A 16,434-nucleotide genomic window follows, 5' to 3' on the forward strand; every position below is an offset into this window, starting at 1 on the left:
GCAGGCAGAGAGAGGAGGAAGCAGGCTCCCTGCTGAGCAGAGAGCCAGGACCCTGGGACCACAACCCAAGCCAGTTAAGGCAGAGGCTTTAACCCACCGAGCCACCCAGGCGCCCCTTATCATGTTAATTTAGATAATGTGATTGGATTTACATAATAAAGAACCACAGGATAACAGGGTGCTTCTTAATTTTGAGCCCTTTCTTTCTATTTCCAAGCTGTAACTGGCATTTTTCCTTTCCACAGATAGATGATGCTTGCTCGGCCTGGCTGTCCCTTGATTCTCAGCCTCAGGTAATTCGCATTGGAGGTGTTTTTGTAGCGACATAAGTAGATGTCACTCCATTTCTCCCTCTGGACCTGTCATTACTTTATGGACTCATTAAAACATGTCAACACTTTAGAAATCCTTACATCATCGCCAGGTAATAATCAGTTCTGTGACTTTATGTTGTGAGGTCATCCCGGGGCCTTTCTCTCTAAGGGAAATAGATTTACAGATAATATGCACATATTTTAGAAATGAAAATGCTAATTTCAAAAATTCTGCGTTAGGTTAAAAATAACGTATGTGTTGTTGCATTTGGAGGCTAATATCCTCTCCCTCAACTGAGTGTGAAACCCACAGAGAGAGAAACATGGAGTCAGACTTACGGAGGTCAAAGTGTCACCGTAACAGCGAAGTCGCTTTACGAAGGTGGCCTTAGATCCGATACCGAGTGTGTTTGCTAAAACTACTCCCGGAATTGACACTGGGCTTGGAGGGTGATTCGAGGCCTCCGGGCCAGTCAGGTTTCCAGGCACAGGCAGAGACCCGACAAGGCCACCAGCCAGAGAGCGGCTCCCGAGGAAGAAAGGGCTGGAGGGAGCACGCCCGCTTTCCTCCTCTCAGTCAACGTTCAGCGAACTCCTGCCTCTTCCACAGGCCAGAGTTCAGAGATGGTGGGGAAGTGGGGAGTGTTTGTATAGCTCGTGTACGTGGAAGCATGAGGCGCTGACCGTAAGCGTGTGCCCTCTCCACACCATCTCGATGGGGGTGCGCTGCTTTCTGTCTTCTGCTCTACTCCCTAGTGTGGGTGCAGCAGAGTTAGCCTCAGTGTGCTGCCTTTGTTCGTCAGGATCACTAGTTCCCTGGCCGGAGAGGAGGGCTCAGCCTCTTTCAGACCAATCAGTGGCGTGCTTGCGGCCTAACTACTAACTGCGAAGCCCCCATGTAAACCCTCTGTGGTCTGGCTAAGGTGCCATGCTATGCCAAGGTCACGTCCTCCTTCCAGAGTGTCATCATGGCCGAGGTGGCGAAGCAGCCTCGTGCAGTGCTATATTCCTCCTGCCTTGACTCATCCCCCAGTCTGCAGGCGAGCTCACGGCATTAGATGGAAAAAGCAAGACCAGGATCACAATAGATGACATTTATGAATAATATTTCAAGGTGCTGGAGGAGCACTAACAGCTTATAACATAGGATGGATGTTAATCAGCGTATAATGCAGAAGCATGCATTTAAAAGTCAGGAACACCCTCAGAGTCATCTTATTTCTTCAGTACTAAAAGCATGAATTTAAAACACTCATTTAGACCCCATGAAGCCAGACGAAGCTTTTGCTGGATTTGGAGACTGCATCTTTTGAGGAGAGCTTTGGTAAATTTACTATGGAATCATTTATGTTTACTGATACAACTTTTATTTTTTATTTATTTTTTAACTTTTTTTTTCTTTTAAAGATTTTATTTGTTTATTTGACAGAGAGAGATCACAAGTAGGCAGAGAGGCAGACAGAGAGACAGAGGAGGAAGCAGGCTCCCTGCCACGAGCAGAGAGCCCAATGTGGGACTCAGTCCCAGGACCCTGAGATCATGACCTGAGCGGAAGGTGGAGGCTTAACCCACTGAGCCACCCAGGCGCCCTACTGATACAACTTTTTAAAAAAATCATTACTTTTCACATTAATTATAATTTTATTGTTTGTGTGATTATCTGAACATTCACATACAAAGCATTCACATACAAAGCATTCACATTCAAAACATTTTTACCAAAGAGGAAAGAAAGGATCTTTTAAAGTCCACAAATAAAAAATAAAATATTAAAAACAGTATGAGAAAAATCCTTAAAGAATAGTTGTAGCTCGGAGAATCATGGCTTCATGAGAAGAGCGGGTGGAGAAAATGCAACATGTTTTGAAACCTTTTCTGTCAAACTTCGGTCCTGTCGCCAAGCCTCGTCTGGCTTCTAAGCTGTTCTTAGGAGACACTGAATTTATTCTTCTGTGTGTTAAGAGACACATGACATCACTAGATATTTTCTTTTTGTTGTTTTGTGTTTTACAGCATTTCTACATGGGCCATAAAAGGAGGTTTCAGGAATTTGTTTCCAGATTTTTATGGGGTGACCTATGTACCCAACCCGGAGAGGAAAAAGTGGGAAGGAGTGTGTCAGTGTTACTCTCTCTCATCCGACCCCCCACCCCCACCCCAGCTGTAGGCTTAACGGCCAATGCCAAGGCCACACAGCAAGGTCTGCAGGCCAGACGGCCAAGCCCCCAGGCCACCCAGGACTAACTGCGGGTCATGTGTGGTTCTGAGCACGTGACAGTCTCCTAGAACCTCCCTGTCCTCCTCACGCCCGCGTTTTAAGGACGGAATGCGAATTAGGTATATGAAAGTGTTTTGCAATTTGCTGAAGCACTACGAAAATAGGATCCATTTCATATGATTCCTAAACATCCCCACAACGTGCCCGGCAGGCAAACAAATGGAAGAGAGCAAAGCAGACCTCCGAAGCGCTAGGGAGGATGCCGTTCGCGGCTCCGCCTGGATCCCTCGCTACAAGCCACGCGGTCACCATGCGCTGTTGTTGCAAGGGCGAGACCGTCGCTGGCCCCGAACAATCCTTTATGGCGCGTCTCCCCAACGAAGAGTAACTGCTGTTGTAAATCCAGCTTTACAGGCCACACATTCTTTACTGCTCTTCTTGCTAGCTAATTGCCACGTACCTGGCACCGTGCTGAGAGCTCCGCCTCCGCCTAATCCTTCCAAGAACTCTCCGCAGGGATGTTGTCATCCCGGACCGTAAAGTTTAGAGAGCTTAGATAACCAGCCCAGGGGGCCACAGCTGAGGAACAGAGCTGGGATTGCACGGCTCTAGAATTTGAGGCAGCTCGGCTCCGCAGCGCACGTTTTCAACTACTAAATCTACGGCCCCCCGCGGCCCCCGCCCCCGGCACGGTTCCAGCTCCTCCGTACTTCTGCTATGCGTTTATTAAGTAATCAATTGTTCGTGGTGCTAGTGTGCTGAATCCTGTGCAAAGCAGGTTTCGCCCCTGCTTGTCCATTTGTGTTACTCCTCACCACACCCAGCCGGCGCCTAACCGCAGGGAGCCCTGCCCTACTTCTGTGCTCAGATGCTTTGACAAACCTGATCCCGGGGTGTGCAGTCAGCAGCCTGGAAGGGTGGTAACTCAGATTAGGGGCACCGTGTGCGGCTCCCTCCCCTCCCATTGTTCGGGAGCCATTGCAAGATTTTTAAATGAGCCAATAATGAGTAATATTCGGCGAGGCTCACAGATTTGGCATGTACATTCAGATTCTGCTACAAGCCGGGAAGAATAATCCCTCTTTCGGCCCTGTTCTCGTTTCTCTCGGTCATAGAATTTCATGGGGTCTTAGCAAGTGCTGAGAACTATGCATCCGGATCACAGCGGAAGCCCCCATCCACGCCTATGCCCAGCACACAACATTCTCCCCCGCTGGTTGCAAGGAAGGTTTTACTTTTAGGAGTCAAGTGTTTGTCATGAGAGAAACCAAGGGATTCCTACAGAGTTTTAATGGGACACGAGGAGGATTCTCTTCTGGGTATTTGCAATATCCTCACGCTCCTCACATTCCACAGTTCTCTCTTCTCAGTAAATGATGCTAAAGCAAAAGCCCGGCCTGTGTATCTTCTTGTTTTCTTTAGGCATCCAAGGCATTGGAGGAGCTTTGCATCACAATTATGGGAACTCTACCAAAGCCCCAGGTAAGGTTGAAATAGTGTTTTATTTATAGGCAAAAAATTGTTCAGTGATACCTTGGAATTCCTTCTGGAAGAAAGTATGCCCAATTTCGGGAGCAGTTCGTGAAGAGCTAGAAGAGCCCAAGTTGGTTTTGGATAAGATACAAATAGTTCTGGGCACCTGGGTGGCTCAGTGGGTTAAGCTCAGGTCATGATCTCAGGGTCCTGGGATTGAGCCCCACATCGGGCTCTCTGCTCAGCGGGGAGCCTGCTTCCCTCCCTCTCTCTGCCGGCCTCTCTGCCTACTGTGATCTCTGTCTGTCAAACAAATAAATAAAATCTTAAAAAAAAAAAAGAAACAAATAGTTCAGCTTCTCAGATGTGGGAGAATTTAGCGACAATAATAAGGGAGTTTACAGTCCTCTAATATAAACAATATTTAATTAATTTCCCATTTATTTTTAAAGATTTTATTTATTTATTTGACAGACAGAGATCACAAGTAGGCAGAGAAGCAGGCAGAGAGGCTTTTACCCACTGAGCCACCCAGGTGCCCTTTCCCATTTATTTAAGAGCAATATATGCTTAACCAGTTTCACGCTTGCATATTATATCACATATTTTTAAAGATTAAAAATAATTTTATGTTATAAACTTTATACTACATACATTATAGTATATGATTATAATATACTACATAATATAATAATATAGTATTTTATATATTATAATCTTATACTACGTTATATATAAGATGATATTTATTGCTCTCTTTTTTCAATAGGAAACAGATGAAAAAGATAATACCAAAAGGGTAAGGTGATTTCTGTAAACACATACACTAAAAAATAATAAAAGAAGTCGGTAACCATTTATAGTAAATCTCACTTTTTTTTCCAACAGTTCTTATTTCATTATTCAAAGACACGGAAGCTGGGCAATTCAAATGTTGTGGTAGGTTGTAGAATTATTTCTTATTAGTAATTGCTAGTATTTTTTAAAATCTGTTTTTGCAGTTTATCTAATAGAGCTAGATCAAAATTCATGTTTTTCCCTTTAAGAGTTTATATGTGAATAAACAAATGTAATTCAATCTTTATTACACATTTCATTTATTTTATATCTTACTAACTACATGTACATTAAGTTTGTTCATTCACTCAACAGTTATTTACTGAGTATCTATTCTGTGCCAAGCACAAGTCTAGGTACTAGAAATGTAGCAATAAAATTAGAAAATTAAAAAAGAAATCCCTCCTGTTATGAAATTTACATTCTAGATGCAAAAAAAGGGCACAAATGATTAAGTAAAACATATTGTTTTAGAGCTCAATTAGTACAAGGAAAAACAAGATTTAACCAAAATCATTTTAAGAATGACTTTAAATGATGATTGCCAAAAATGTCATTAAATGTAACTAGAAATATCCAGTACTATTCCTCAGCTCACCTTATTTGTAATTAGGCTTTTAATGTGAGAATTTATTAAGATTAGCCAGATACCAGTAATGTGAATTCAGTTCACTCCCAAATTGTGTGGTTTTAGTGGTAGTTTTTCTTTTTATACAGATGAATTTTTAAAAAGCTATTCTGGTGTTTCAATCTGAAATGCTTAGTAATTATTCAACCATAATATTCCTTCTATGCTTGTGATTCACTGCCATGGACCAATTTAGGGAATGAGGAGCACAGTGAATTTTAAACATAGGTGTACCTCTGAAAAGGTAACTGTAATATAAACTCAGTTTCAAATGTTTGTCATATTGAATATTCTTATGTACGAGGAGTTGAATGGTAGGTTGAACTGGTTAACAAATCACCGTTAGATAGGGCTTAAAGTAATCCATTTGACAAATAAATTTAATATTTGTGAGAAGGTTCAATCCAAGCCATGCCTTTAAAATGAAACTGTATCGGGTAATCCCATGTCTCAAATAATACTTTCATTTCCTTCTGCTTGACATCTTTACATTTTGAGAAAATGTATCTTAGTCCCATTTTTCACGATCAATGACACGTTTGTCACTTTTTGTGTCCCCTGTTGTCTTGTTTCATATGTTCAGTTTTAAATACAAAATAACCTTTGTGAAGGAGGTTCCCAGATGCGCGTATACGATAATCTTCCAGACAAAACATTTTCATAGTGGAAAACTGATTCTCAGAGTTGGTTCCATCGGTCCAAACCATTTTGCATAAGTCTGGAAGCATCTCAGAGATGCTGGTGGGTGATTTACTTGCCGGCAGCTGATGACGGAGCTGAGGCCCTAAGGAAAGCATTTCTCCAGCCTGATGACAAGGATCCTAGCACAGACCCTACCACATTTCATTCAATCTCTTGGCTTATTCTCCACATTCTTTGAAGCGTTCTCAAAGAGCTACATCACATAACATCTTTCTTGTTCTTTTTTGTCTGGAGCAAGTAGAGTGGGGTAAAAGCAAAACCAAAACCAAACAAATAGGAAACCATCTTTATGCCCAATGCTGAGAAGCTTTCGTGCTCATCACGTGTGTGTGTTCGTGTCTCTCAGTCGTCTGTCGTCCATCCGCTACTGCAGCTTGTTCCTCAACTGCATGAGAGAAGAATGAAGAGGTTCAGACTGGACGTACGTAACACAAACTGCATGCTTGCTTCGTCACTCTCTGTGGGGCCCTGAATTCCCAGTTGTGGTGATGTACAAGACACTCTCTCAGGACAAGCCCAATATAAGTGTTTTCACTTATATTGGAGGATATAAGTGAGGAAGTGTTTTCACTCAGGAGGAGGAGAATCGTTCCTGCCCCCCTTAGTATTTATTTCCCCTTGGATTCAAGCTGAGGGCAATGAGGGAAGCTGGGGTTACACGCTCTTCCAAGGGCCATGACCCTCCCGGTGAGGAAACTTTTCTTGGTTCAAGGAAAGGACACAACAGCGTGCCTAGTACTTAGGATGGAACAGGAGAAAAGGTGAAGGACCATTTGCTGCCCCTCAGTGTACAGGTTGGCTGTTGGCTAGGATGGGAAGCTTTCTACCCAAATACTAAAATGTTGGGAAGAGTAAGGCTTGTGAAGGAAATAGATCAGAAACTAAATGCAAGCATCTTTAATTTTCACAATTAAACAGAAATATGGCCTCAATCCAGTATCTGTGTTTAAGAGGAATACAACTGAGTTTTAACATGTTTTAACTAGAGATTGTGGAGTTTTTATTGTCATTTTAAAAGAATTTTTAACTCTTTCATTGGTGAAAGTTTCTAGGTATTACTTTTAAGTAATGCCTCACATTGTTGTAATGCATTTTAGTTTTAAGTCTTACATTATCTCAATTTATTCTTTTGGCAATTCTGTTAGTACTTATGCAAGTATTGTTATCCCCAGTTTACTAAAAGGGAAACAACTCAGAATAAAGGTGTTTTCCAAGATCATGCTAGTAAGTGAGATTAGAGATTACAGCAGAGTTTTCTGACTTCTTGCCTAGGCAAATATTTTTTTCACTATGCTCTCTTTATTGTCTAATCTTGGATTCATCTATTATTTCTTTAAATGATTTTAAGTGATCTCTACACCCAACATGGGGCTTGAACTTACAACCCCGAAATCAATAGTTGCACTTTCCACTGACTTAGCCAGCCAGGCGCCCCCACATACTTCTATTACTTTATTGTTAGATTTTCCCTTAATTTAAGTACCATGTTAATTTTATTCTTAAAACACTACCAACAAACGGTCTTCAAATACCTTTAAAAATGCATACAGTCTAGGCAAATAAATTCATCAAAATTTATTTTTATGGTCACTATTTCCTTCCTAAATTCTTCACATTCTTAAACTAAGCTTCCGTCAGGGAAGACAATATCTACTGCCAACTTGAATAAGAAATGTAAGAGGAACTGTAATAGCCTCTTTAAAAAAAAAAGTCAAATTCGTTGTCAACAAACTTCCTAGAAGTAACATATGCTTTTTTGAATTAACTTTTACTTTCTGAACACTTTGCTTGACTGATGAATAGTGTAAGATTTCAATTTAAAGATGCAGTTTCTTAAAACACACCAACAAATGACTTGTTTATTATATCACTTCACTGTCATTATTTACCAGATCTAAACACTCAGTATTGTGGCCACTTGGTACTTTGTCTAAATGTTCCACCTTGAGCAAGATTGTATTTCCAGAAAACTAGCTGAATATGTAACCTCTGACTTAGCAGTATGACCTGTTGGACAAATAACTCCTAAAAGTATTTTGCAACAAGCCAAGTTTCATAGGAACCGATGAAAGAAAAGAATGTAAGACATGAATAAAAAAAATTACAGTAGAGTGTAAGCTTTGTTGGGCCTAAGTCTCCTAATTTTAAAACAGATTTTTGATAGTGAAATGTTTTGTGTTCTTAAGGAAAATGAGTTTTCAGATTTTGGACATCCAAACACTTTTCTTAAATGTTCTTTGCTAGACGTCCTCACTTCCGTCCCCACAACTTTTTTATCTCTACTTCCTAAATTCTTTCTCCAATAAGACTAAACAGACCTGTATGTTTGGGCTTGAAAGTTTTAAAATTTGGCACTCTTTAAGTTACATTTCCCTTGTCTTTTTTTTTTTTCCTGTTTAATGTAACATACGTAACTTTTCTTATACAAGCATATAAATACATAGTTTCTATGTGTGCATTTTAAAATATTAAGTAATTTGGGGGAGTTTGTAGTCAGGATGAGAATTAGGTACAAAATATTGAGAATTTAAAATACATTTCTTGTAAAACAAGGATTTCAAAGGTTTTTTTTCAAGTTTTTAATTTATTTACATAATCTCTACACCCAATGTGGGCCTCGAACTCATAACCCTGAGATCAAGTCACATGCTTTTCCGACTGAACCAACCAGGCACCCCAAATTAATATGGGATTTCAGAATTTTAATAGAGCCATTTCTTAGAATTTAAAATTTGATTATACTTACAGAATAATTTCAAAAGGACTTGATAACATATGTCATAGTGATTGCCATCCTTCCTGATACTGCTATAAGAAGAAGTTGTTGAAATAGGAAGCTATGAGAACCCATTTTATGGAAACCATAAAACGTTAAATCTTTTCCATTGTTTAAAATGAAATGCTTTAAGAAAAGAAGCAACTTCAAAATAACACCCATTATGAAAAACTTGTGTGTTCTTACTTGTTTTTTTTTCCTTATCATTTCTGTGAATATGATTATATTGGGAAAATCTACTGATCTACTAATAAATAAATAATCTACTAATAAATAAATAAATCTAATTTATTTAAGTCTCCTTGAATAAATATCGTTTACCAAAGTTGTCCTTCAATTTCAATTTCAATTTCAATTTCAATTCCTATGGAAACAGTGTATTTTAGGTCTGACACAATTCTATTTTACATTTTTCCCTGATCATGTGTTAGCACGTACAATATGTATTTTAAGGAAACTATTTCGTTTTAACAAAATGCTGAGAGGAGATTTTAAAATAATTATCTATGAACTTTCATCTCTCATTCTACTAACTGATGAACACACATGCAACTGACAAACTTCCTAGAAGCTGTTATGTTGATAAGGAAATTATTTTATTATTTTATTTAAAAAAATTTTTAAGTGAACTCTACACCCAACATGGGGCTCAAACTCATGACCCTGAGATCAAGAGTTGCATGCTCTACCGAATGAGTCAGCCAGTTGCCCCTAGGAAATTATTTTAAAATACAACTTTCCGGTGATATTGCTAAGTGAAAGTTCCTCGGGTATACATTTAAAGATTACTCATTGATAGGAATTTTATGCTCAAGTCCTTGATTCTGTCCTTGTTTAATTATGGTAGTTGAAAATAACTTGGAGCTTCACTAAGAATTCACTAAGAATTTGCACTTATTTTTACTGTTAGTTTTGATTTGTAATGCCCTCCTTTTCTCTTCCAGGAAGAATTCCAAGGTCCTATTGCAAGCCAAGTTCGAAGACAGTTTTTGTTCAGGGTATGCAAATACCATATATATTTTTTTTAATCACGCAACATTTAAATTGAAAAAAATACCCTGACTATGCACTTATTTACATTAAGTTTTTAAGTTTGTTTATAGATATTTGACATCAGGTGCTCTAGTCTTGAGATTCACTTCTTCCCCCACCATATTGTTTTAATATTATGGTAGCTCTGATCTTTTCTCTAATCCACTCATGTTTGTAAACACCCCAAGTGACATTCAGATATTAAACAGTTTATTTCTATCAAATTTCATGTGCAGTAAGTGAGTGTCTTAAAGATGCATTACTCCTTAAGTTCCAAGGAATCATTTACCGAATATTTGATTCAGGAGACTAGAACAGTTATGACTATTTTCATAAGTTTTTAAAAGTGAAAGAATCAACTATACTAGAGGCTATAAGTCAACAAAACTTTGTAATTGCATTTAATATTTTGCTTGTCCAAATTGTGTAAGAAATGTGAGTTTTTTTCTAAGCAGCTTTACTTTCTAAAATGTTTGTATCCTTACTACATTGTCAGAGATTTTTTTTATTCATTCACTTAGCAACTTTTTTTTAATTTCTACTGGGTGCTGGGCAATGTTGCAAAGATTAGAAGCATACAGATACGATTCCATTCTTATGCTGTAAGAGTTTACAGCCTAATACAGGAAATGATAAACAAATACAAAATACTATGTTAAATGCACCTTCAATCCAGGCAGTTGGTTTCTGGAAGAAAGGTGTTTTACCCAGGCCAGAGAGTGGAGGAGGTACAGAGAAGGCTTTAAGAGCTGAATTTGAAGAATCAATAGGAATTAGCCAGTGAAATAGTTAACTAAGGAATTTCAACTTTCGTGTTGGGCTGGGAAGAGCCATGCAGTAAGATTGGCATTTTGGAAACTAACTTTAACAACAATTTGGAGAATGGATGGAAGGGAGAGCAAAACTAGATAAAAGAAGATATAATAATTCCCATAGAAATCATTAGGTTGATTTGTATGAAAGTTAACTTCACTCCTTAGTTACACTGATTTATTTTTTATTTTTTATTTATTCTTTTCTAGCCACGCAATGGAAGAAGATCAGAAGGTTACATTTAAAATGGTATGTACTTCCCAATTCAACCCAGTTTGAAAATTTCTGTCATTTTCAGATATTCACAAATTAAACCATGCTCAGTATATTTCTATTACTTGACTGCATGGGTGCATTAATATTCTATATACATACTATTGTTATAGGGGCAGTGGGGGCTTTATATGATGGAAAATATCAGTATTTTAGGACCAGATTTGCTTTGCCCATGTTGTGTGTTCCTTGGACTATGTCACAGTAGTCCTGTTGGGTTTTGTAGACATTGACCTAATCATCATTTATTGCACAGGTAATATGTCAAGGATTGTGTTCTTATTGTAGTAATCAGTGTCCACAATAATGGGCCAGAACTTACAGGCTGAATGCATTTCTGCCTTCCAAGTGACCTGTATTCAAAGATTCTTTAGAAAAGTTGTGATTTACCACTTCTAGAGAACTAAGAAATGTGGAAAGACATGAGAACATGACTTCTACCTTGGAACTCACAGAATTTCCACATCAGAGCTGGAGATAGAGTAGATATATAGGTGGTCCTACATATTTAATAAACATGTTAATCCTAATATCTTACTAGGTTGTAAATTTTGAAATTAGACCCAAATTCAGATTGATAAATTTATACCACACAAATAAAAGTATATTCTGTTAACCTCATGTAGTCTTAATGTAGATTCTGTACTTAACATACTTTTGCATATATTTTTTCATATCACTATCTCAACCCTTAAATACATAGTTAGCTTAAGAATGTTAAAATTCTTAGTATTTTCTCATAGAAACAAATATCAAAATGAACTATTTCTAACTAATGAAGATAATACCAAAATTATACACTATCCAGAAAACAAAGAGATAATAAAAACACTGCATGTTAAAACTTACGGGATTCTGCCAAAGGCATATTCAGTGAAAAATTCAATGCTTTAAATGCTATCAAGCAAGAAAGAATGAGTGAATTAAGGTTTTAGTTCCAAAAAAAAAAAAAAAAACAAAAAAAACCAGGGTGAACCTCAAGAGACAGCAAAAGGAAGAAAATTATAAAATGAAAAATGAAATTAAAAAATTACAAAATAGTTAAAAAGAAAAATTGGTAAAGCAAAATCTAATTATTTGCAAAAAATAAAATAAAATAAAATAACCTAATTAGCCTAATCTAATAACCTAATAACCTAATCAAGAAAAACCTAATAACCTAATCAAGAAAAAAAAGAGAAACCATAAATGTACAAATATACAAATGAAAGTAAGGAAATTGAAACATATAGAATAAATGGAAATCACAAAACAGTACTTTACAAATCTCTATGACTATGAGTTTGAAAACCTGAATAAAATGGAGGATTGTCTAATAAAGTAAGTACTACCAAAACTGATGTCAGAAGAAAGAAAAAAAGAATACCTCTGAACAGACTAATGGGCATGGAAAAAAAGTTGAAAACATTATCTAAAAACTTCCCCCTTCAAAGTACTAGACCAATAGATTTTGAATTTTTACAGCTCAGAGATGGAAGAAAATATAAAAATATTTTTATGAAGCCAGAAAATACTAATATCAAAACCTTATAAAAATAATATTAAAAAAAAAGAAAACTGGAAGTCAATCCTATTTATAAATATCAACATAAAAATGTTAAAGAAATATTAGTAAGTTGTATTCGGCCATATTTTAAAAATTTTTTAAATTATGTAACTCCATAAAAGTGAAGTTTGTTCCAACAACTCAGGATGGTTCAACATTAGGAGGTCTATTAAAATATTTTCACCATTAGAAGAAAAATTATTTAATCATTTCAAAATTCCACATCAATGTCTGATGTTTTAAAAGAATATCTTTTTTTTTTTTTTTTTAAGATTTTATTTATTTATTTGACAGAGATCACAAGTAGGCGGAAAGGTAGGCGGGGAGCCGGGGAGCAGGCTCCCTGCTAAGCAGAGAGCCCGATTTGGGGCTCGATTCCAGGACTCTGAGATCATGACCTGAGCCGAAGGCAGAGGCTTTAACCCACTGAGCCACCCAGGTGCCCCAAGAGAATATCTTATAGAAAGAGATGAATCTTTATTAACATTATTTATGTAATGGTCTCAAAGTAAGTAACAGGTTTTTTGTTTGTTTGTTTTTAAAGATTTTATTATTTATATGCCAGACAGAGATCACAAGTAGGCAGAGAGGTAGGCAGAGAGAGGGGGAAGCAGGCTCCCTGCTGAGCAGAGAGCCCTATGCGGGGCTCGATCCCAGGACCCTAGGATCATGACCAGAGCTGAAGGCAGAGGCTTTAACCTGCTGAGCCACCTAGGCACCCATCAGTAACAGTTTTGATAGTAAAACACTTTGGAGAATTTCTGTTAATGTCAGGAGCAAAGCAAGAGTACTCTGTCACCATTTTTTTAATGTGGTTCTTATACATTGGCCAATTCAGTTAGATAAGAAATGAAAGAGCCAAATATACTGAAAATGTGAAGAAAAAATTTAGTGTGCTCTAGAACCTAATTAGGAACTTAAATTTTCAGACTATATTTGGCATTAATTTCTGTTTCAGCAACGAGCTGTTCACATCAGAAACATGAGCAAATATACCCTTAATTCTTTTCTTTTTTTTTTTTTTTAAGGAACTAAGAACAAAAGGATAATGGGAAAGTGGCTATCTTTTATAATATTAAAATGTAGAGACATTTACAAAGTACACACAAAAACGTTTAATATTAAATGGAAAAAAATGTATGTGCTTGTAACACCAAACCAAGTGGTAGAGTGCTCACAAATATGAAATAGAATTTAATCCGTGATTTGGTTAATTTAGGAAAACTTTTTTCTGAGGATAATAGCTTGATTTGGATTGTTTTCAAGATTAGGGCTTACACGGACTAACTCACTTAAGATTTCATTTTATTTTGTTAATAGCAAAATAGTTCAATAATCATTTTTTCTTTGTTTTTCTCATCTGATTGTCTGAGGTTTTACTTTGTCCTGGGGACTTATGTTTACTTAGAAAATGGTTAGACGTAAAATAGAGTGATTTAATTGCAAAACCAAAGGAAATAAATACATGAGGAATAACTACAACTTTTGAAATATTTTATTCATAAATCTTATTGGCATCAATGAACTTTAGAAAACCACTTTTATATTGTAATATACATGTATGTATATAAATACTGTAAAACTTTGGAAAATACAGACATATAGAATAAGTGGTCTATCACAGAGAGATTGATAGCTAAAAATATACTAACTGAAGAATAGCTGAGATATCTCTCTTGTGTCAATTTTATCAGACCTGAAGAAATATTTATAGAAATGTCTATATGCTAACATTACATACATACACCTTCACATACTTATACTTGACTTTACATTTAATTTTTCTTTTTATACAGGATACCAACTATTTTTCGCAGAAGCAGTACCAGGGAATGCAAAATGTTGACATTTTGTTTTCTTCTCAGAAAAACTGCTTGCTAAACTTACCATGTGTGAGAATCCCTGTGTTGTAAACATTCTCAATAAAAGTTGGTTGAGAGTATAAATGTTTAACTTGTCAACAATTTTAAAAGCATCCTAAAATAGTTTTTCTTTTAAATCTGTTGTGTTTTTTTTTTTAGATTTTATTTATTTATTTGACAGAGAGAAAGTGAGAGATCACAAGCAGGCAGACAGAGAGAAGGGGGAAGCAGGCTCCCTGCCGAGCAGAGAGCCCGAAGCGGGGCTGGATCCCAGGACCCTGAGATCACAACCTGAGCCGAGGGCAGAGGCTTAACCCACTGAGCCACCCAGGTGCCCCCAAATAGTTTTTCTTATGTAATAAATCTCTAAATAATGATGTTCCTTAGATCCTTGCAGTTTTTGACAACACAGTTGACCCTTGAACAACATGGGTTTGAACTGCAAGATCCAATTATACATGGACTTTAAAAAAAAAAAATTTTTTTTAAAGATTTTATTTTGGAGTAGAGAGAGTGCGCATGCACAAGCAGGGGGAGGACTTGGGGGAGGGAGAGATAGTATCCCAAGAAGACTCCCTACTTAGCTGGGAGCATAACTTGGGGCTTGATCCCACAACCCTGAGATCATAACCTGAGCCGGAACCAAGAGTTGAAGGAACCCTCAACTGACTGAGCCACCCAGGCACCCCTATTTCCTATTACTATTTTGTTGGTAACATTTTCTTCTCTCTAGCTTACTTTGTTGTAAAAATACAGCATGCAATACATATAACATAAAAAATTTGTACTCATCGAGTATGTTATTAGTAAGGGTTCTGGTCAACAGTAGGCTATTGGCAGTTAAGTTTGTGGGATTTTCTCCAGGGGGTCCTCCCAACTCCTGTGTGGTTCAGGATCAACTGCACCGACATACCTGTTCTTTTGTTATTTTTGTTAAAGACACTCAGAAGAGAGTTGAGTTTTAATGAGCTATTTTAGTTCATCCTGTTTGGATTTCATCAGTGACAAAATCACCAGCTCTTATAAATACCTTAGTGTCCAGTAGCTAACTATCTTAGAATGTGACTAGCAACTGAAACTACACTAGTTGGAGAATTTGGCCATGATCCATCCAAATAGTCCAATAAGCAAGTTCTGATTTATCTATTATAAAAGGGATGTCTGAGTGCTACAAACATATCAAGAGAGTTAGCTTTTTCTACCAACTGGTAGTGTTCAATTTATCTTAAAATTAGTCATTTCACCTTGCAACATCTGAAAGACAACCAGTCTTGTCCATTACCAGAAAGAAAATCTCACTAGCAGAGGATCATGAGCACACTTGGAAAACTTTTTACATCAAATCAGTGTTTATTGGACACAGAACTAACCTCAGATGGATGCTGAGATTATCTGCCTTCAGGTTCCCCTGGATTTTTCCCTTCTGACCCCCCTCTTGGATAACCTCCTCTACCACCAAGCAGGCTGCCTGATTAGAGGAGGTTGGCTCTAGAGTGGATAGGATTGTCTTAAATTCTTCAGGGTAGAGGACCTCACAAAGCTTTATCTTACTAATGCTGACCAATAATTACAGCTTAAATTATGCCTTTTACTAACAAAGTCCCTGAATTTCACTTCTTGTCAACCTATGCAAAAAATGTAAGGAAAGAAGGAAGAAGAATACAAAAAATTTTAAAAATGAATTGCTTTGAAAGATGGGGACTTGAGAGGATTGAGGTCTCCTGCTCAACAGCCACAAATATATAGAGCAACATTAATTGGTGCTACACACAGTAGTAATTCAACTAGCTTGGATTTTGGACTGTTAAAATAAAAAGGAGTCAAATATTAATTTAAGCAGTAGTTTCCAGAGCCTCTTAAAAATACAGAGAGACTTAGGTCATTTACATTTTTCAGGGATCCCAGGATATTAAAAAAAAAAAAAAAAGAAAAAAGAAAAAAAAAAGGAAGCAAAAAATAC

The 16,434-nt window shown here is 37.2% G+C and overlaps 1 protein-coding gene across 1 annotated transcript in view; it reads left to right on the forward strand.

Annotated features, from left to right (window-relative positions):
• Nucleotides 1–14,495, forward strand: part of NMU (neuromedin U) — a 29,917-nt gene extending 15,422 nt beyond the window's left edge. Inside the window, exons 4-11 of the mRNA XM_032869507.1 lie at nt 246–293; nt 3,955–4,014; nt 4,775–4,804; nt 4,894–4,944; nt 6,519–6,593; nt 9,893–9,946; nt 11,003–11,042; nt 14,409–14,495. Coding sequence (XP_032725398.1) covers nt 246–293; nt 3,955–4,014; nt 4,775–4,804; nt 4,894–4,944; nt 6,519–6,593; nt 9,893–9,946; nt 11,003–11,038 — 354 coding nt within the window. The 3' untranslated portion in view covers nt 11,039–11,042; nt 14,409–14,495. The remainder of the gene's footprint in view (nt 1–245; nt 294–3,954; nt 4,015–4,774; nt 4,805–4,893; nt 4,945–6,518; nt 6,594–9,892; nt 9,947–11,002; nt 11,043–14,408) is intronic.
• The last annotated feature ends 1,939 nt before the right edge of the window (nt 14,496–16,434 follow it).

This window comes from Lontra canadensis, unplaced genomic scaffold, assembly GCF_010015895.1.
Source record: "Lontra canadensis isolate GAN:19392208 unplaced genomic scaffold, GSC_riverotter_1.0 scaffold1, whole genome shotgun sequence".
NCBI lineage: Eukaryota > Metazoa > Chordata > Mammalia > Carnivora > Mustelidae > Lontra > Lontra canadensis.